At 35.0% G+C, this 14270-nt stretch overlaps 1 protein-coding gene across 2 annotated transcripts in view; it reads left to right on the plus strand.

Annotated features, from left to right (window-relative positions):
• The window catches only part of TMEM144 (transmembrane protein 144), a 28984-nt gene extending 19159 nt beyond the window's left edge, over positions 1 to 9825 (plus strand). For both annotated transcript variants that reach the window (XM_012727015.1, XM_004685358.2), the window contains exons 10-12: positions 1004 to 1101; positions 3250 to 3303; positions 8347 to 9825. In XM_012727015.1, coding sequence (XP_012582469.1) covers positions 1004 to 1101; positions 3250 to 3303; positions 8347 to 8430 — 236 coding nt within the window. In that variant the 3' untranslated portion in view covers positions 8431 to 9825. The remainder of the gene's footprint in view (positions 1 to 1003; positions 1102 to 3249; positions 3304 to 8346) is intronic.
• Positions 9826 to 14270: the final 4445 nt, after the last annotated feature.

Genomic DNA, 14270 nt, shown 5'->3' on the forward strand with positions numbered 1-14270 from the left:
CAGTCACTTGAAAGAATAGTTTCTCCCAAAAGTCAGTACAAATTGTTTTAGAGTTAAAAAAAAAAAAAAGGAAATCTGCTAAATGTACTATTTGGACTTAATATATTAGACATTCTGTTAAAATTAAATGTTTTTTACTATTTACTAAATTATATTTTACCAAATTTAATTTAACACTTATTCAAGAGTTTACTATAATTGGATTTAGAACATAGTTCTACAAATAAAATTTTATAAAAAGCAGGCCCTCCCTGGTGGCACAGTGGATTAAAGCACAGCACTAAGAAGCTAAAGCCGCTTCAGCATGAGTTCAACCCCGGCCCTTAGACCCCTCTCCTGGCCTGCCCTCTGCTTCCCTCAGCAGTGTACTTCGTCAATCAGCCTGTTCTGCTCTCCTCTCTGTCTCTGGTGAAGCCTCTCACCGCCCCTGCATCTCTGGCCTGAATCCCAGTTCTGAATGCATAAATATTTTTTTTTAATTTTATAAAATGCAAAAATATGTCAATCATTTTGAATGATTGATTCACTTAAGCCAAAATATAGACCATGTAGAGACTTGCTCAACATGAATGCCTTGCTCAAGAATCCTAAAATTTCTAATTGATATTTTCATTCAGATTCCAGGCCTTTGTTTCCTTATAGATAGCATTATTCTGAACCTCACTTATTTTCATGTTCATAGTTTAGAGTAAATTGTGTTTGTAGGTCATGTTCTGATCCTTTATCTTTCCAAGGCCCCTCTCTACTCCCACCCCAACCTTTACCTCAGCTTCAACTTGGGGACTATATTTTAATATAAATAAAGTGAAAGGGTTGAAAATTATATTCATAGCAAAAATCATTTGGTCCCCAAAATGGTCGTGAAACACAAAAATTCATGTTGGCCAAGAATGTTAATAATGCACTTATGTCTGCACTTTAGTGTTCCTCCTGTATCTGGAGTGTTGATTTTTCCAGAGAGGAGCACGCCTCGTCAACAACATGCGTTGTCTGTGTGTTTCAGGGTTCCTGTCAGGAATTCTCTGGGGAATCGCTACCTGCTGTTGTTTCATAGCTAATCATTCTCTCAGTGCTGTGGTCACTTTCCCCATAATCACTGCTGTAAGTAGCTGAATTGTTTTTGCAAATTTTTGTTTTTAAGGTAAATCTAATTTTTCTGAAGCATTCTTAGTGAATCACTAAAAGCTGCCATGGAATTTCAGGTTTTTAGGAGTAAGACTAAAACCACAGATTCATGGAAATAAGCTAACACCCCCTAGTTTTCATGTGCTTGATTGCCAAGAGAATGTTGCCAATCTCATTTCAGCAGATTTTAAAATTTTTAATCTATTAGAGATTTGGATTGATCATCTTACCTAATGTCACTTTGGATATATTATCATCCACTATTTAGAAAAATATTCATGTTGTTTATGTAACAGTTTTATGTAAGGTTTTAGATATAAAAATGCTTTTACCTCTGTTATCGTTTTATGTAAGGTTTTAGATATAAAAATGCTTTTACCTCTGTTATCACACTTGAATTTCATGACAACTTTGTGAAACAGTGTTACTTCAGACTCCTCCTCACATGTAATTTAATGTTTTTAAGAAAAGTTTAAGAAAATCAAAAGGTAAAGAAAACAATCCCCCTCCCAAGAGAAAAGGCTTGTTACTGTCCTCCAGGTATTACCTGCTATACTAAAAGCTGAATCAGACTATCCAGATGATTCAGTTTCTCAAGAAGACTCAAATTTACCTTGGATTCAAAGGCTGGCTCAAGATATGTAATTTGTTTAAATTTACAAAAGGGAAGTGTACAATCCAAATTGCCAAAACAGTTATATCTCTTCTCTAAGAAGATATATCTTATATCTCTTATCTATTTGACTCTCCCTTGCGTACATCAGAGTCTACACAGATTGACACCAGCTTGCCATATTTATAGCAAAGCACAACTTCCTGTAACCACACTGCTCTCACATGTCTGAACTAATATTTAGGAAATCACCAGCCAATAAGCCTCAAAGGTCAGTGATAGCTTTTGGTATTGTCTTCCACTGTGTGCTTTGAAGGGAAATGGATTTCCAGAAATGGATTTCTTGAGTGATTGGCATGAATATTAGTTTTATATCCTCTCTTCTATTATTTCGTCCCTTTCTGGCCAACATCAGTACAGAGTTGCCTTTAGGACCAGATGCTTCTTGTTTGACTTGGGTTTTGAAACTTAGAACCTACATCATCAATAAAAGCTAGTTCCTTTGACCTATTTGTCCATTTCTTTTGATGTTGACTTTTCCAGATGCTGATAAACAGAGAGTAATATATTTTATTGCTTCACTTAATGCCAGAAGTGGAGTCAAAATTTGATGACCCAGAGATTCAAACTATTGGAATAAGGAAAGGGGGAAAAATATGTTGGAATTCTTTATTTGAAAGCCTTCCAGAGTTTGTGAAAGGCTTGAAGAGAAGCATTGAAGTACTAATATGATACGCTACCACAAAGACCACAATTCATCCAAATTTCAAATTTTTTCTTTGTCAGCTAAAAAAATAAAGACTAATAGCTTAATGTTTCTAAATTGCAGAATCATCATTTTTCCATCACATGTCTTCTAGTTACTTTTGACCTGGATTATTTTATTACTGTCTTTCTCTGCTGGTCACTAACCCATTGTTTCTTTTTTCTTACATGGTTTTCATATATTCCCATCTTTAGGATTTACTAGAGCTTAATATAAGACATAGTTAATGTCTGTGCTATAGTAACAATTTAAAACACATTTTAAAAATCGTGTCCTCCTTCTCTATGCACCTTATTTGTCAGGCCAAAAAAAGAACACACTAAAATTTCTTCAGTTATGAGGTTGTCATAGGGCAAAATAAGTTAGGTTTATTCATTCATTCTTATTAATTCTATTCCAGTATCCTAAAGATTTAGTTCAATAGAAAAATAATTTACATTAGTTCAATATTTTATTTTAAATAGATCACATTAAAGAAAATTATTCTTTGGCATAAAAGATGGCAGTATCATTAAAACAATAAAATGAAATTTCATAAAGAAAAAAATCTTCATTTTGTAGTTAAAACTACTTAGTTTAATGTACATTAGGATTGAGGTTATAGAAAATTTACCCTGATGATATTGTTATTTTACAGTAGAAAGTTACTTGATCAAACTGTCAGGTCAGCTCTCTAGTTTATTATATTTACATCAGTATTTACAGAAAAATATTCCACATAATCAAAGTTCTTATTTTATTTAAGGGTCCAGGACTTATTGCTGCAATGTGGGGTGTCTTCATATTCAAGGAAATACAGGTACGTACCAGAAATGGCATATCTAGAAAATGGGAGTAATTTCAAGCAAGGTTATTTGATATTATGGTTGTGTTATTTTCTGAAAACTACATTTGGCTTTTAAACCAGGGCAGAAAATACATGAATGGATTTGAGAGGTCAGATGTTCAAACTGTTGGCTTTTCTAATTAGAAAAGAAGATAGTCAATATAATGTGTTTTCATTACAAATTGTTTCTGATTTTTTCTGATTTATCTGTATTTTGAAAAAGTACTTAGTCGAGGAATATACATATTTACATTGAATTTTGCAATACAAAACTTACTACATACAATCTAGAAACAACCTGTCAAGGCATCTTAGACATTGTTTTCAGTTAATACACAGCTGTGAATTGCAAGTGTTCCTACTGTAAGAGCTGAAGTTAATTTCAGGTAACCATAAACTGTGTCCGTGGCTGATCCTTAAAATGCTCATTTAACTTTAGGTTTAAATATCACTCCAGTCGCTCTAGATGAAGTATTTTGAAAAGCTATAACTTAATAATGTAAGTCTCAGATTAATTATAATGTGTCTAAAAGGCATTTGGACCATGATCTGAATTTTTGTCTTTTTAACTATACAAGACTACTTAAAACATTTACAAACCCATAGATTTCTTAAGTGTGCATGTTTCTTATTTTAATTTTGTTGACTTTCCAGAGTGATTCTATGTCCAAAACACATTACAAATATCCTTGCAAATATTTTATATGCTTCATAAAGGATAATTAGTTTTATTTAAGAATTGGATTTTTTCAGTACAGCATGCTGAAGTCTTAGAAAAAGCATTACGTGATCATTACTTATTACAATTATAGCTATAAAGAAGCACAAACTAAGACAAGTTATCACTGAATACAAAAACCCTATTATCAACCAACAAAGGAGCACCCCAGGCCCCTCGGTGGGATGCCAACCTCCTCTAGAGCACAGGTGGCTAACGCAGAACCTGCCAGATGCCATCCACTGCTCCAGCCCCACTGGCACTCCGAGGGTGCACCTAGGAAAGGACTCTTGGGAGCCTTAGGTCAAAAATGAAGAAAGGATCCACAGAGACTATGAGGGCAGACAGGGAGCCATTTTATTGATTTGCAAAAGAGCTGGTGGAGAAACACTGGCGTAGAGGTGTGGGACCTAGATGTCTTTATGGACTTTAGGAATGGGGCTTGAGAATAAAAGAAGGAAGCTTTATTGCAGTGTTAAATACAGCAGCAGTTAGAAATGTGCTTCTCTGCTGCTGAGTGTCACAAGTCTCCAGCCTAGATCACTACATTTTTAAAATTATTTTTCTTAGAAATATGATACAACCCTAGCAGAAAATGTTTCTTTTTCTGATGTTTAGTTCCCATCAGTTATGTCTTGAAGCAGCCTCAAAGACACATATTTAAAAGCCTACAATCTACTGCGGTAAGGATTTAATCTGAGACTGACAGACCTTTTACAGGAAAGAATGAATTTTATTGTGTTTTAATGCCTTCAGCATATCCAGGTGCTTTATGCTCCTGGTGTTATTTTATATATGGTATCTGTCCCTCTTTAGGATGTTTGTTGTAGAATTTAGCTACTTTATGTTAGATATACATTATATCTTTAGCAACACACTTTAGTCAGTATGTGAACAGTAACAATGCAGTAATGTATATATTAGTAGTTCTGTCAAATAAAGAACAAGGTGATATGTTTATTAAAAAATCCAACTTAATAATTCTGCTTCCGGGGGGCTCCCTAGTGATACAGGGACTAAAACACAGTACTGTGAAGCTCTCCCTCAGCCACTGCAGCATGGGTTCAATCCCCAGCCAGGGAGGTGACCCATGACCTCTCCTGTCTCATCCACTGCTCCCCTCAGCAGTGTATTTCATTGGAGATCTGTCTGTTCTGCTCTGTCTGTCTGCTCTGGCCTGTACCCCAGTTCTTGTATGCAAAAATAAAGCTTTAAAAAATTCTGCTTCAGGGAGTAGCATTCTTTCTTACAGAATGATCTTTCTTTTAAGTTAACAAAGGAAAACTAATACTATTGCCGAAAATAAAAAGTAAGAGACTAGGCAGTTTGAGCAGATTCTAAAATGTAAAGAGGAAAAATATTTTATTTCCTGAAAATATCATTCTTTCTACATAGATAATAAACCAGGAAGCTTGGCAAAGTATTTACATAATCTGTTCATATAGTGAAGCGATTAAGGGCCCATGTCTAGTTCACAAAGCACATTGGAATTCATCTAAGTATATTTATACTTTTTTGTTATTTTTATGAAAGTAACACTGCATTATAGCAGTCTATGTTTCAGGTGCGGATTATTATAAATCAGCCTCTCTGTATACCATGTTATGGTCACCACCAAAAGTACAATTCTATCCTTCACCTTACAGATATCCTTTTTTACCTAATTTACCAGTCTTCTTCCCCCTTCCCTCTGGTAACCACCAATTTGATCTTATAGTCTAAAAGTTTTTTTTCATTTTATTTAGTTTATTAGATTGTTTCTTTAGGTATCACATATGAGTGAAATCATATGGCATTTCTTTCATTAAGCATAATACCCTCTAAGTCCATGTGTATTATTGCAAGGCAAAGGGTTTCATTCTTTTTTATGGCTGAATAGTATTCCATTCTGAATTATATTACATATTTATCTAATTATCTGTTGATGGGCACTTAAATTGTTTTTAGCCATAGGCAATTAAAATAGTGCTGCAATAACCCTGTTTTTGTATTTATTGGGTGCATACCCAGAAGTGGGATAACTGGATTTTACAGAATTTCATTCTTTATACACATACTTTTTGAGTGTCTACTTTTCACCATTGCTGGTTTCTAGTCTTCACTGTCTTAAAACTAAGAAACACACAGTACCCTCCCTGATGGTGTAGCGGGTTAAAGCACAGCACTAAGAAGCTTAAGCCACTTCCGCATGAGTTCGATCCCCGCCTGCCCCCGAGGTGACCACATGGCGTGGCAGACCTCTCCTGACCCACCCGCTGCTCCCCTCAGCAGTGTACTTCATCAATCTGCCTGTTCTGCTTCCCGCTCTGTCTCTGGTGAATCCTCTCACCCTCTGTATCTCTGGCCTGTACCCCAGTTCTGTATGAATAAATAAAATAAATCTTTAAAAAAAAAAACTAAGAAACACATAAACACATTAGGGAACTTTTTATAGAGAGTGGGTGTGTGGGTGTGTTGCTCTGTGATCAGAAGATGTTCTGGTTGTATCTTTTCACTGTATAATTCATATTAAACAACTTTGTTAGTGACATAGCTTACAGTGAGTCAGACAATTCAGCTGGCCCCAACTCAACTTGCAAAGACCTGTCTCTGGTCATCACAGAAGTACATTAATCCACTCTAGCCCAACTGACTGACATTAATATGAAAGGGAGCTGATGATTTGATTTGACTATCAAGAGCTCAATGTAATTTTAGCACCTATATCTAAAAGTATAATTTGTCATATTTAAAGAGGAAGTAGACAATCTAGCAATCATTCAGAGGGGAACAGCCAGGACGGTAAGGAAAGTTGGAATCATTCTATATGAAAAATGGTCAAAAGAGCTAAAATATTGACAAAGAAAAAGAGACCCTTCAGAGATATTAGACAGCTATTTACAACCTTTCCATTTATCTTGTGAGAGAAAGATTAGAATTGATCTATCTGTGCCCCTAGAGATGGAATTTATAGCAGATAAGTGTTTCTACTCTGCACAGGGAGGTATTTCATTATTAATGTAAAGACGACCTGGAAGTGGTTCTTTTGTTTGCGTCTTTAAGACCAATGCAGCCATACAGAGCCAGGCAAGCCATGGTCTCTTTCTCAGTTGTTAGATGTCTCTACATCTGCACTTTGTCAACCCTCTCTAGGAGGATGTAGCCTCCATCCCCTTATTTGTCTCTATGTATTAGTTCTGGCCCCCTCTGACTTTCTCACCATTTTCAAAGTAGTAAGGATTTTACAAAACACAAATCTGAACCTTTCCTTACATTGGATGCCCATGCCTCTAATGTGTTCCCATTGCTTGGGGCGGCTGGGGGGGGGGGTGGAGGGACAAAAATAACAAGAGAACAAGGTGGCTTATAAAATCTCCTCAGGCCCGCTAGTTCTTCAAACTCATCTGTTCACTTAGCTCTCACACTGACCTTTTTTCTTGTCCCTGATGCGTAACAGGTTTTGTTGTTTGTTTTTTTTATAACAGAGCTTTACACATAATTTCTTCTACCTGCATCTGTTCGTTGATCCATATAACCAGAAACACAACACCTCGACTCTTATCACTTTAAAGCAAAGGTCTTCACTTACAACGCCTCTCCTCTAACTTGTGACATTATTTTCTGTGGTTACTTTCATTCCAATCTCCCACAGTATACACCTAGCTGAATAAGCACACATTTTCACTCAGCAACATTTTTTTTAAGTTTTATTTATTTATTTGTACAGAACTGGGGTAAGGCCAGAGATGCGGAGGGTGAGAGCATTCACCAGAGACAGAGTGGGGAGCAGAACAGGCAGATGGACGAAGTACACTGCTGAGGGGAGCAGCGGGCGGGTCAGGAGAGGTCTGCCACGCCATGTGGTCACCTCCGGGGCAGGCGGGGATGGAACTCATGAGGAAGTGGCTTAAGCTTCTTTGTGCTGTGCTTTAACCCGCCGCGCCACCACGGAGGGCCATTCACTCAGCAACATTTTAAAAGACATTTTATGTTTCCAATTAATGATGCCTCTCATATATTTTGTTTCTGATGTTCCAGACACTGTTTTAAACACCATTCCATGTATTACTTATTTCTCATCAAAATCCTGTTTGTTTACTTCCTTAACCCCAGCACATCTTGAAGGATAGTAAGAACACACATGAACAGACTAAATGGAAGAGTTAGTAAGGATTCTGTGGGTTTTCAAGAAAATGTGAATGATTGCATTGAAGGTCATGCAGGTAGCAAAAGCAGGTGGTCCCCAGAACCTACAAGTTTGTGCTGTTTATACACTTACTTCAGTTTTTCTTAGTTACAGTTCTTCTCTTACAATTCAGGGTCTACAAAACTACCTGTTGATGATATTTGCATTTTGCATCATCTTCGCTGGAGTCTTATGTACTGTTTTTTCTAAACTCTAATAACTACAAGACCAGCAGATGGCAGCAGTGGTTAAGAGACCAGGTCTTCTGGAACCTGGAAAAATTAATGCGGAGAACGGAGTTCATTTTCATACTGCCAATGGATCTCAGCTCGTCTTAGAATGGGTAAATAACTTTTTTCACATATCAGGGAATGAGCGAAAACTGAATTTCATCAAGTATAAAAATGGAAAATTCTTCTAATGAACTATTTGTGAAGATGGGATTTCCCAAGACGACTAAAATGTTTACATTCGTACACGATTACACCTGTGGATGCTCCTTTTAGCATGCTATGTACTTAGTATTGTTTACTAGGAAAGACTGTGGAGTTCAAATGCAAAGAATGTGCAGCCCAATTTTCCAACAGATTACCTCATTGTGAAGAGAGGCAGAAAAAATGTGGGGAGAAGAGGAGTGAGACTTCCCTTAATGGGATTAGATTCCAAAGATGTCTGGATCCTTTGCTAAAAAAAAGTAAATGTCAGAGTTGGTAACTGAATGTTAAAAAGGCCATTTCTTTTCTTTTCTTTTTTTAGCCCAATTTTATTTTTATTCCAAGTTAATATTGATAAACAGTACATCACCTACACCTCTTAGCTCAAAAGGTTTTTTATTATCTCTGGATAAGATTCATCCAGACAAAATGCCCTCCCACTGATAGCATGTGTATAATATCTATGTACCTACGCCACTCCTACACAAATACACTCACAGAGATGGATGTGCTAGTCCAAATCTGGGAGAAATTCTAGAGTTGCTAAAGTTAGGTTGCTGAAATACACTTTCCTCTAAGCCCTCCTTTAAATGTAGGTTTTCTTCATATTTTAAATTGGGAGTTCCCGCTGACAAAAGTGATAAGACAATACTCGTTTTATTTATTTAGGAAAACAGAAATGGAACCACTAATATGAAATTTCTTTTGAGAGTATCCAAACTCTTCAAATAATGAAACTCCAGTCGACATAAATTTCACCCACCCACTGAATTCACCTCCCATTTCCTTTCCCTTCCTTTCCCCTTCCCGTGGTGTCTACTCAGAAGTCACACAATAGCATGCTGCTGCTTTTGTGTGTGCACCCTGGTGTTCAGCTCCATGGATGTAAATCCCATTTCTGTTTCACTCTAACTGTGGAACTTTAGATAAGTTCCTAAGTCCCTTGTATCAGATATCTCATCTGTATCCACCTCACATGGCATGTATCTTGACATGACATATAATTCTTAATTATCACTATTCCATATTGTTTGTAAACAAAAATATATGTCTGTATGTTGAACACTACCTTGTAAGTTACTGCCTTCACCACTACTCTCTCCAAACAATTGCTTTTTAATCTCTCTGTATAAGCAAATATTCAAAATGATAATGGAGTTCTTTGTGTAATTGTTGAATTGCTAACATAAGTAAATATTTGATTATAATAATTTATAAAAATTGTTTTATTTAAATGAAATGTCATTAATTATGCTGATAATCTCTGAATAAATTGACACAATATGAAAACTTTTTTATACGTTTAAACTTGCATATGTTTTATATTGGATAGCACTCAATTACACGTTAGTTGAAATTGCCAGTTAATGTGCATAATTTTAAATGTTAAGTAACAGAATTGAAGGAAGAAAAATACAAAAAAATCTATTATCATTAAATCACTAGGGCAGGCTTATAGCAAGAGTAATATGGGAACAAAAAATTATGGTTACTTAGTAAATTATATAGACCATAGTCTAATTGAGTGCCAAATCTCCACTCTCTTTGCAACATTAGAAAGTTAACACCTATCTCTCTTAAGGATTAAAGGCTTTATTTTTCTTTGTGAGTCAAAACAAAAATTTTTGTTCTTTTCCGCTTTGACTTTCTGTCACTGTACAAAAAGGCAGCCCCGCCTGAAGTAGGGAAGTAGCAAAGCAGTGAAGCTGACATCTAGATTGAGAATTTTCTATAGAAACAAAACTACTAATGAATTTTAAAGAACAGCACTTCATTCTCCAAGTTACCCAATCTCCCCTTTTTCCAGTTGCACTAATGTTTCACACTTAGAGTTGCTAACTATTAGAGCTATGGACATTGATAGAGCTAGAAAAGGCAGGTTATAGAATCATGTGCAAACTGTGCTACCATTTAGATAGATTTTAAACATCTCAGTAATACATTTTTCTATAACTGTACATGTTTGCGTAAGATTAGAAAATATGTAAACCAAACTTATAATGAGGTCAGAATGAGGTCAGAGTGACTACACTGGAGTGTGGGTATTTGAGCATTCTTTGTTATAGTCTAAATTATAAAAATGAAGTTATATATATGTTTTTCAAGTGTTAAAAGAATTAACAGCAGCAAAAAAAAAAAAAAGAAACTCAGAAACATATGTTCAAATATTTGAATAAGTCTGGGCAAAGAATGAGATGAATGTTATTTTCCTCTTTATTCTTTTTCGTCCTTTCTAAAATTTCAAAACAAGTACGCCCACATACAAATAAAAAAAGACAAAGTTGGGAAATTCTCCAGTGTAAGAGTTCCACCTTTGGAAGGCTGAACCTCACATTCTGAGCTTCCCTGGAGTAGGATGTGTTCTTCCTGACTGGTCTCTTTGGGAGATCTGTAAAGCTACCTGGTAAAGTTGTTTCAAATATGGTCTCATAAAAAGAAGTCACAGATATTTTATGATTCATTTTAATCAAGTTTTGCAAGGTAAAATTCGGATCCAATATAGTTTTCCCATTTTATGTGGACAGTTACTTTCAGCTTCAGTACATGTATATTCATGTAACCATCACTACAACTTAGGTTCAAAACATCTTACCCATTTTGCTCACTAGGCATTGACACTCCCCATAGCCCAGGCCACCAGCAATCTATTTTCACCCTAAACTACCTTTGCTTATTCTAAAAGCTCATATAAATGGAGCCCTATAATATTTACCCTTGGGTGTCTCATTTCTCTCTTCTTATAGCCTTTGGAAGCAATGTATGCTATCTAAAACAATTATAATTCAATCTTAATTATTTTCCCTAGAAGAATGCATATGCATGTATTCAGAGTGAAAACTAAAGCAAAAAATGATTAGCATTTGGAATTGTTATATTTAAGTGAGTGATGTGTCAGTTCTAGAGATTTACTGCTCTGTATTAATGGTGTAGCTAGGAACTCTTAGCTACACTTTAAGATCAACTCTAATACTATAATGTACTCTTTTGAGGCATTTATAAAGTAGTAAATGGCTTAAACTAGAAGACCTCCTTTTCTATATGTTGAGTATATTTCTACTGTTGAAAATATTGACCAAATGGACAATTTCGATCGCTGGAAAGTATGAATTCGCATTTTTTACCAGTGTTCCTGTGATTCTTATTGCACTTGTGCTCTGAATTTTTGTCTACCTTGACATTTAAAAATTTAAAGAATGAGTTGTTTATAAAAAGGAATATTTTGTCTTCCAGTCTTAAAGAGAAAATAAAAGAACAGCTATTTGTGGGGATTTTCTAGCAGAAAAAAGAATGAAATGTTTGGAAAAATGTTTAAAGTTTTATTTGTAAAAATAACAATAATAACTAGGTAGCATATTCTCTCTTTTTTTGGTTCAAGGAACTTGACTTTCATATGCTGAATTGATTCAAAGAGGTTTGTGGCCATGTCTGTTTCTATTCTAGATTCTTCAGGATGATAATCTCTTTATTCAGTAATAAAACCTCTAGAACAATTCATGTTATCATGAAAACAAACAAAAGCTCCCATTCCCAAATGGAAATTTTCCAAGTTCTAATGAAATATATCCTGGAAGGAAACTGAAAAATGAGGCGAGAGTATTTTTTTGGGTGGAGACAGCAGGCTGCGACTAGCAGATACACTGACTTCAAGAGCATTACGCATAGTGCCAGGTTTTGCCAGGATGCCCTAAATTTTCTTTTTCTCTTACCAAAGTTCTTGAATGCGTGGCTACTAAACTCATTCATACCTTATATAACTAAGAATTTAAAATTTCATCTTTTTTTCCATACACCTAAATGGTTTGATTGTATGAATCTCACCTCAAGTGATTCTGCAATAAAGGTTTTATTATCTCAATTCCCCAATACTATCTGAAATTACATTGACTTTAATCTCATGTGCTAACAAAAGTTACTGTGAATTTTTTGTGAGTAAAAATTGCTTTATTCCTTTTTATATTTCAAGAATCTAGCACAGTGCATGGCACACATGCATAAAAACATGACTTTGTTGGTACGAATCCTAAAGAAAATCTTCATTGTGCACTGCAGAATTTGTCAACCAATGATTCTTTTAAAAACAGCTCCTTAGTAGTTTACTGGATAATATGTCAGATAGGCACTAGGTGGTTTATTTGTATTTGCGGCACAGGCAAAGCACTGGGATATATCAATAAAGCAGTCATGGAATTCAACCAGAAAAAACCCAAAGAAATCAAATAAAAATCTTTGTGGGCTCTAAGGGAAAACTGCATGGTGCTCTCAGGGGTACTGTAGTACCATAGGGGGACATGGTGATGAAAGATAATCCATACAGTTTTAGTCAAATTGGTTGCTCACATTGAAACCAAAACAAGATGAGAAAATTTTCTATTTGGATGGTATTTTAAAACCCCAGACACACAACCATGGTATATTGCAGCTTTGCTGGATTTTGCTATCAGTGCTAATGGTCTTTTTTATATATTTCTCAGGGTCTTCTACATAAGCAATTAAAGTGTCAGCAAATAGAGTTTTACTACTTAATTTTTAGTCCAAATGCCTTTCATTGCTTTTCATTGCTTCACTGCCCTTGCTATGACCTCCACTAAATTTTGAATAGAAATGGTAAAAGTGGACACTCTCTCATTCTGTATCTCGGTGAGAAAGCATTCAATTGTTCACCATTAGATACACTATTATACAAACCTTTCTATATAGTGTTATATTTAATTTGCTAAAATTTTGTTTAAAAATTTTACTTATTTTTTCAAAAGGAATATTGGCTTATTATAATGGAGTACTACTGGCTTCATAAAGTTTAAAAGTATTATTAAACTTCCTTGAATATTTTGTAAAATTTACTAGTGAAGTTAGCGAGGCCTCATTTTCTTCAACAATTTTTCTTTTTTTTTCCATGAGTGAACACTCCCAGTTTGTGCTTGTTAAAGAGTTGATTCATTTTATATTTTACTGTGGAAATGATTGGTATAATATTGTTCATAATATGATCTATAGCTCCCTTTCATGTTTACAGGATATGTAATGACATCAGTCTCCCCATATCTGAAATTGTTAATTTGTTTCTTCCTTTTTTGTGAAGATTTTACCTCAAAAGTACATCCATTGTCTTTTTCTCTTCTGTTTCATTCATCTACATATTGTGTATTCTGTTTCCTTTAGGTTTTTCACTTGCTTGACTCCCTCACACCCCTCATCCTTCTAGAATCCAATTACACATAAATTACTTTTTACCCACAACTGACTGCTTCCCTCTTCATTTTTTATTCAGTCATTCTGTTTCATTTTGGATAGTGTCTGTTGATTGTTATTTTCAATTTTACTCCTCCTCTTTAGAGTCCAAACAATTATTAACCCCATTTAGTATCTATCCTAGACACAGTCACTACTAGAAGCATTGTTCCAGATTGTTTTATGGTATCCACATATTATACTCATGTCTTTCTATAACTTTTGAACATATCTTGGATATTTATAGTTGCTAATTATGGTCAATCCTATTAATGCTATCATTGATATCATTTATGGATAAATTTCTATAAATAAATTTTCTTCTCACTATAGAATATATTTTATCCCTCCTTTGTATAGCAAGTAATTTTTATTTAGATGTGAATTTTATGTG

This window comes from Condylura cristata, unplaced genomic scaffold (assembly GCF_000260355.1).
Source record: "Condylura cristata isolate star-nosed mole 26May11 unplaced genomic scaffold, ConCri1.0 scaffold00018, whole genome shotgun sequence".
Lineage (NCBI taxonomy): Eukaryota > Metazoa > Chordata > Mammalia > Eulipotyphla > Talpidae > Condylura > Condylura cristata.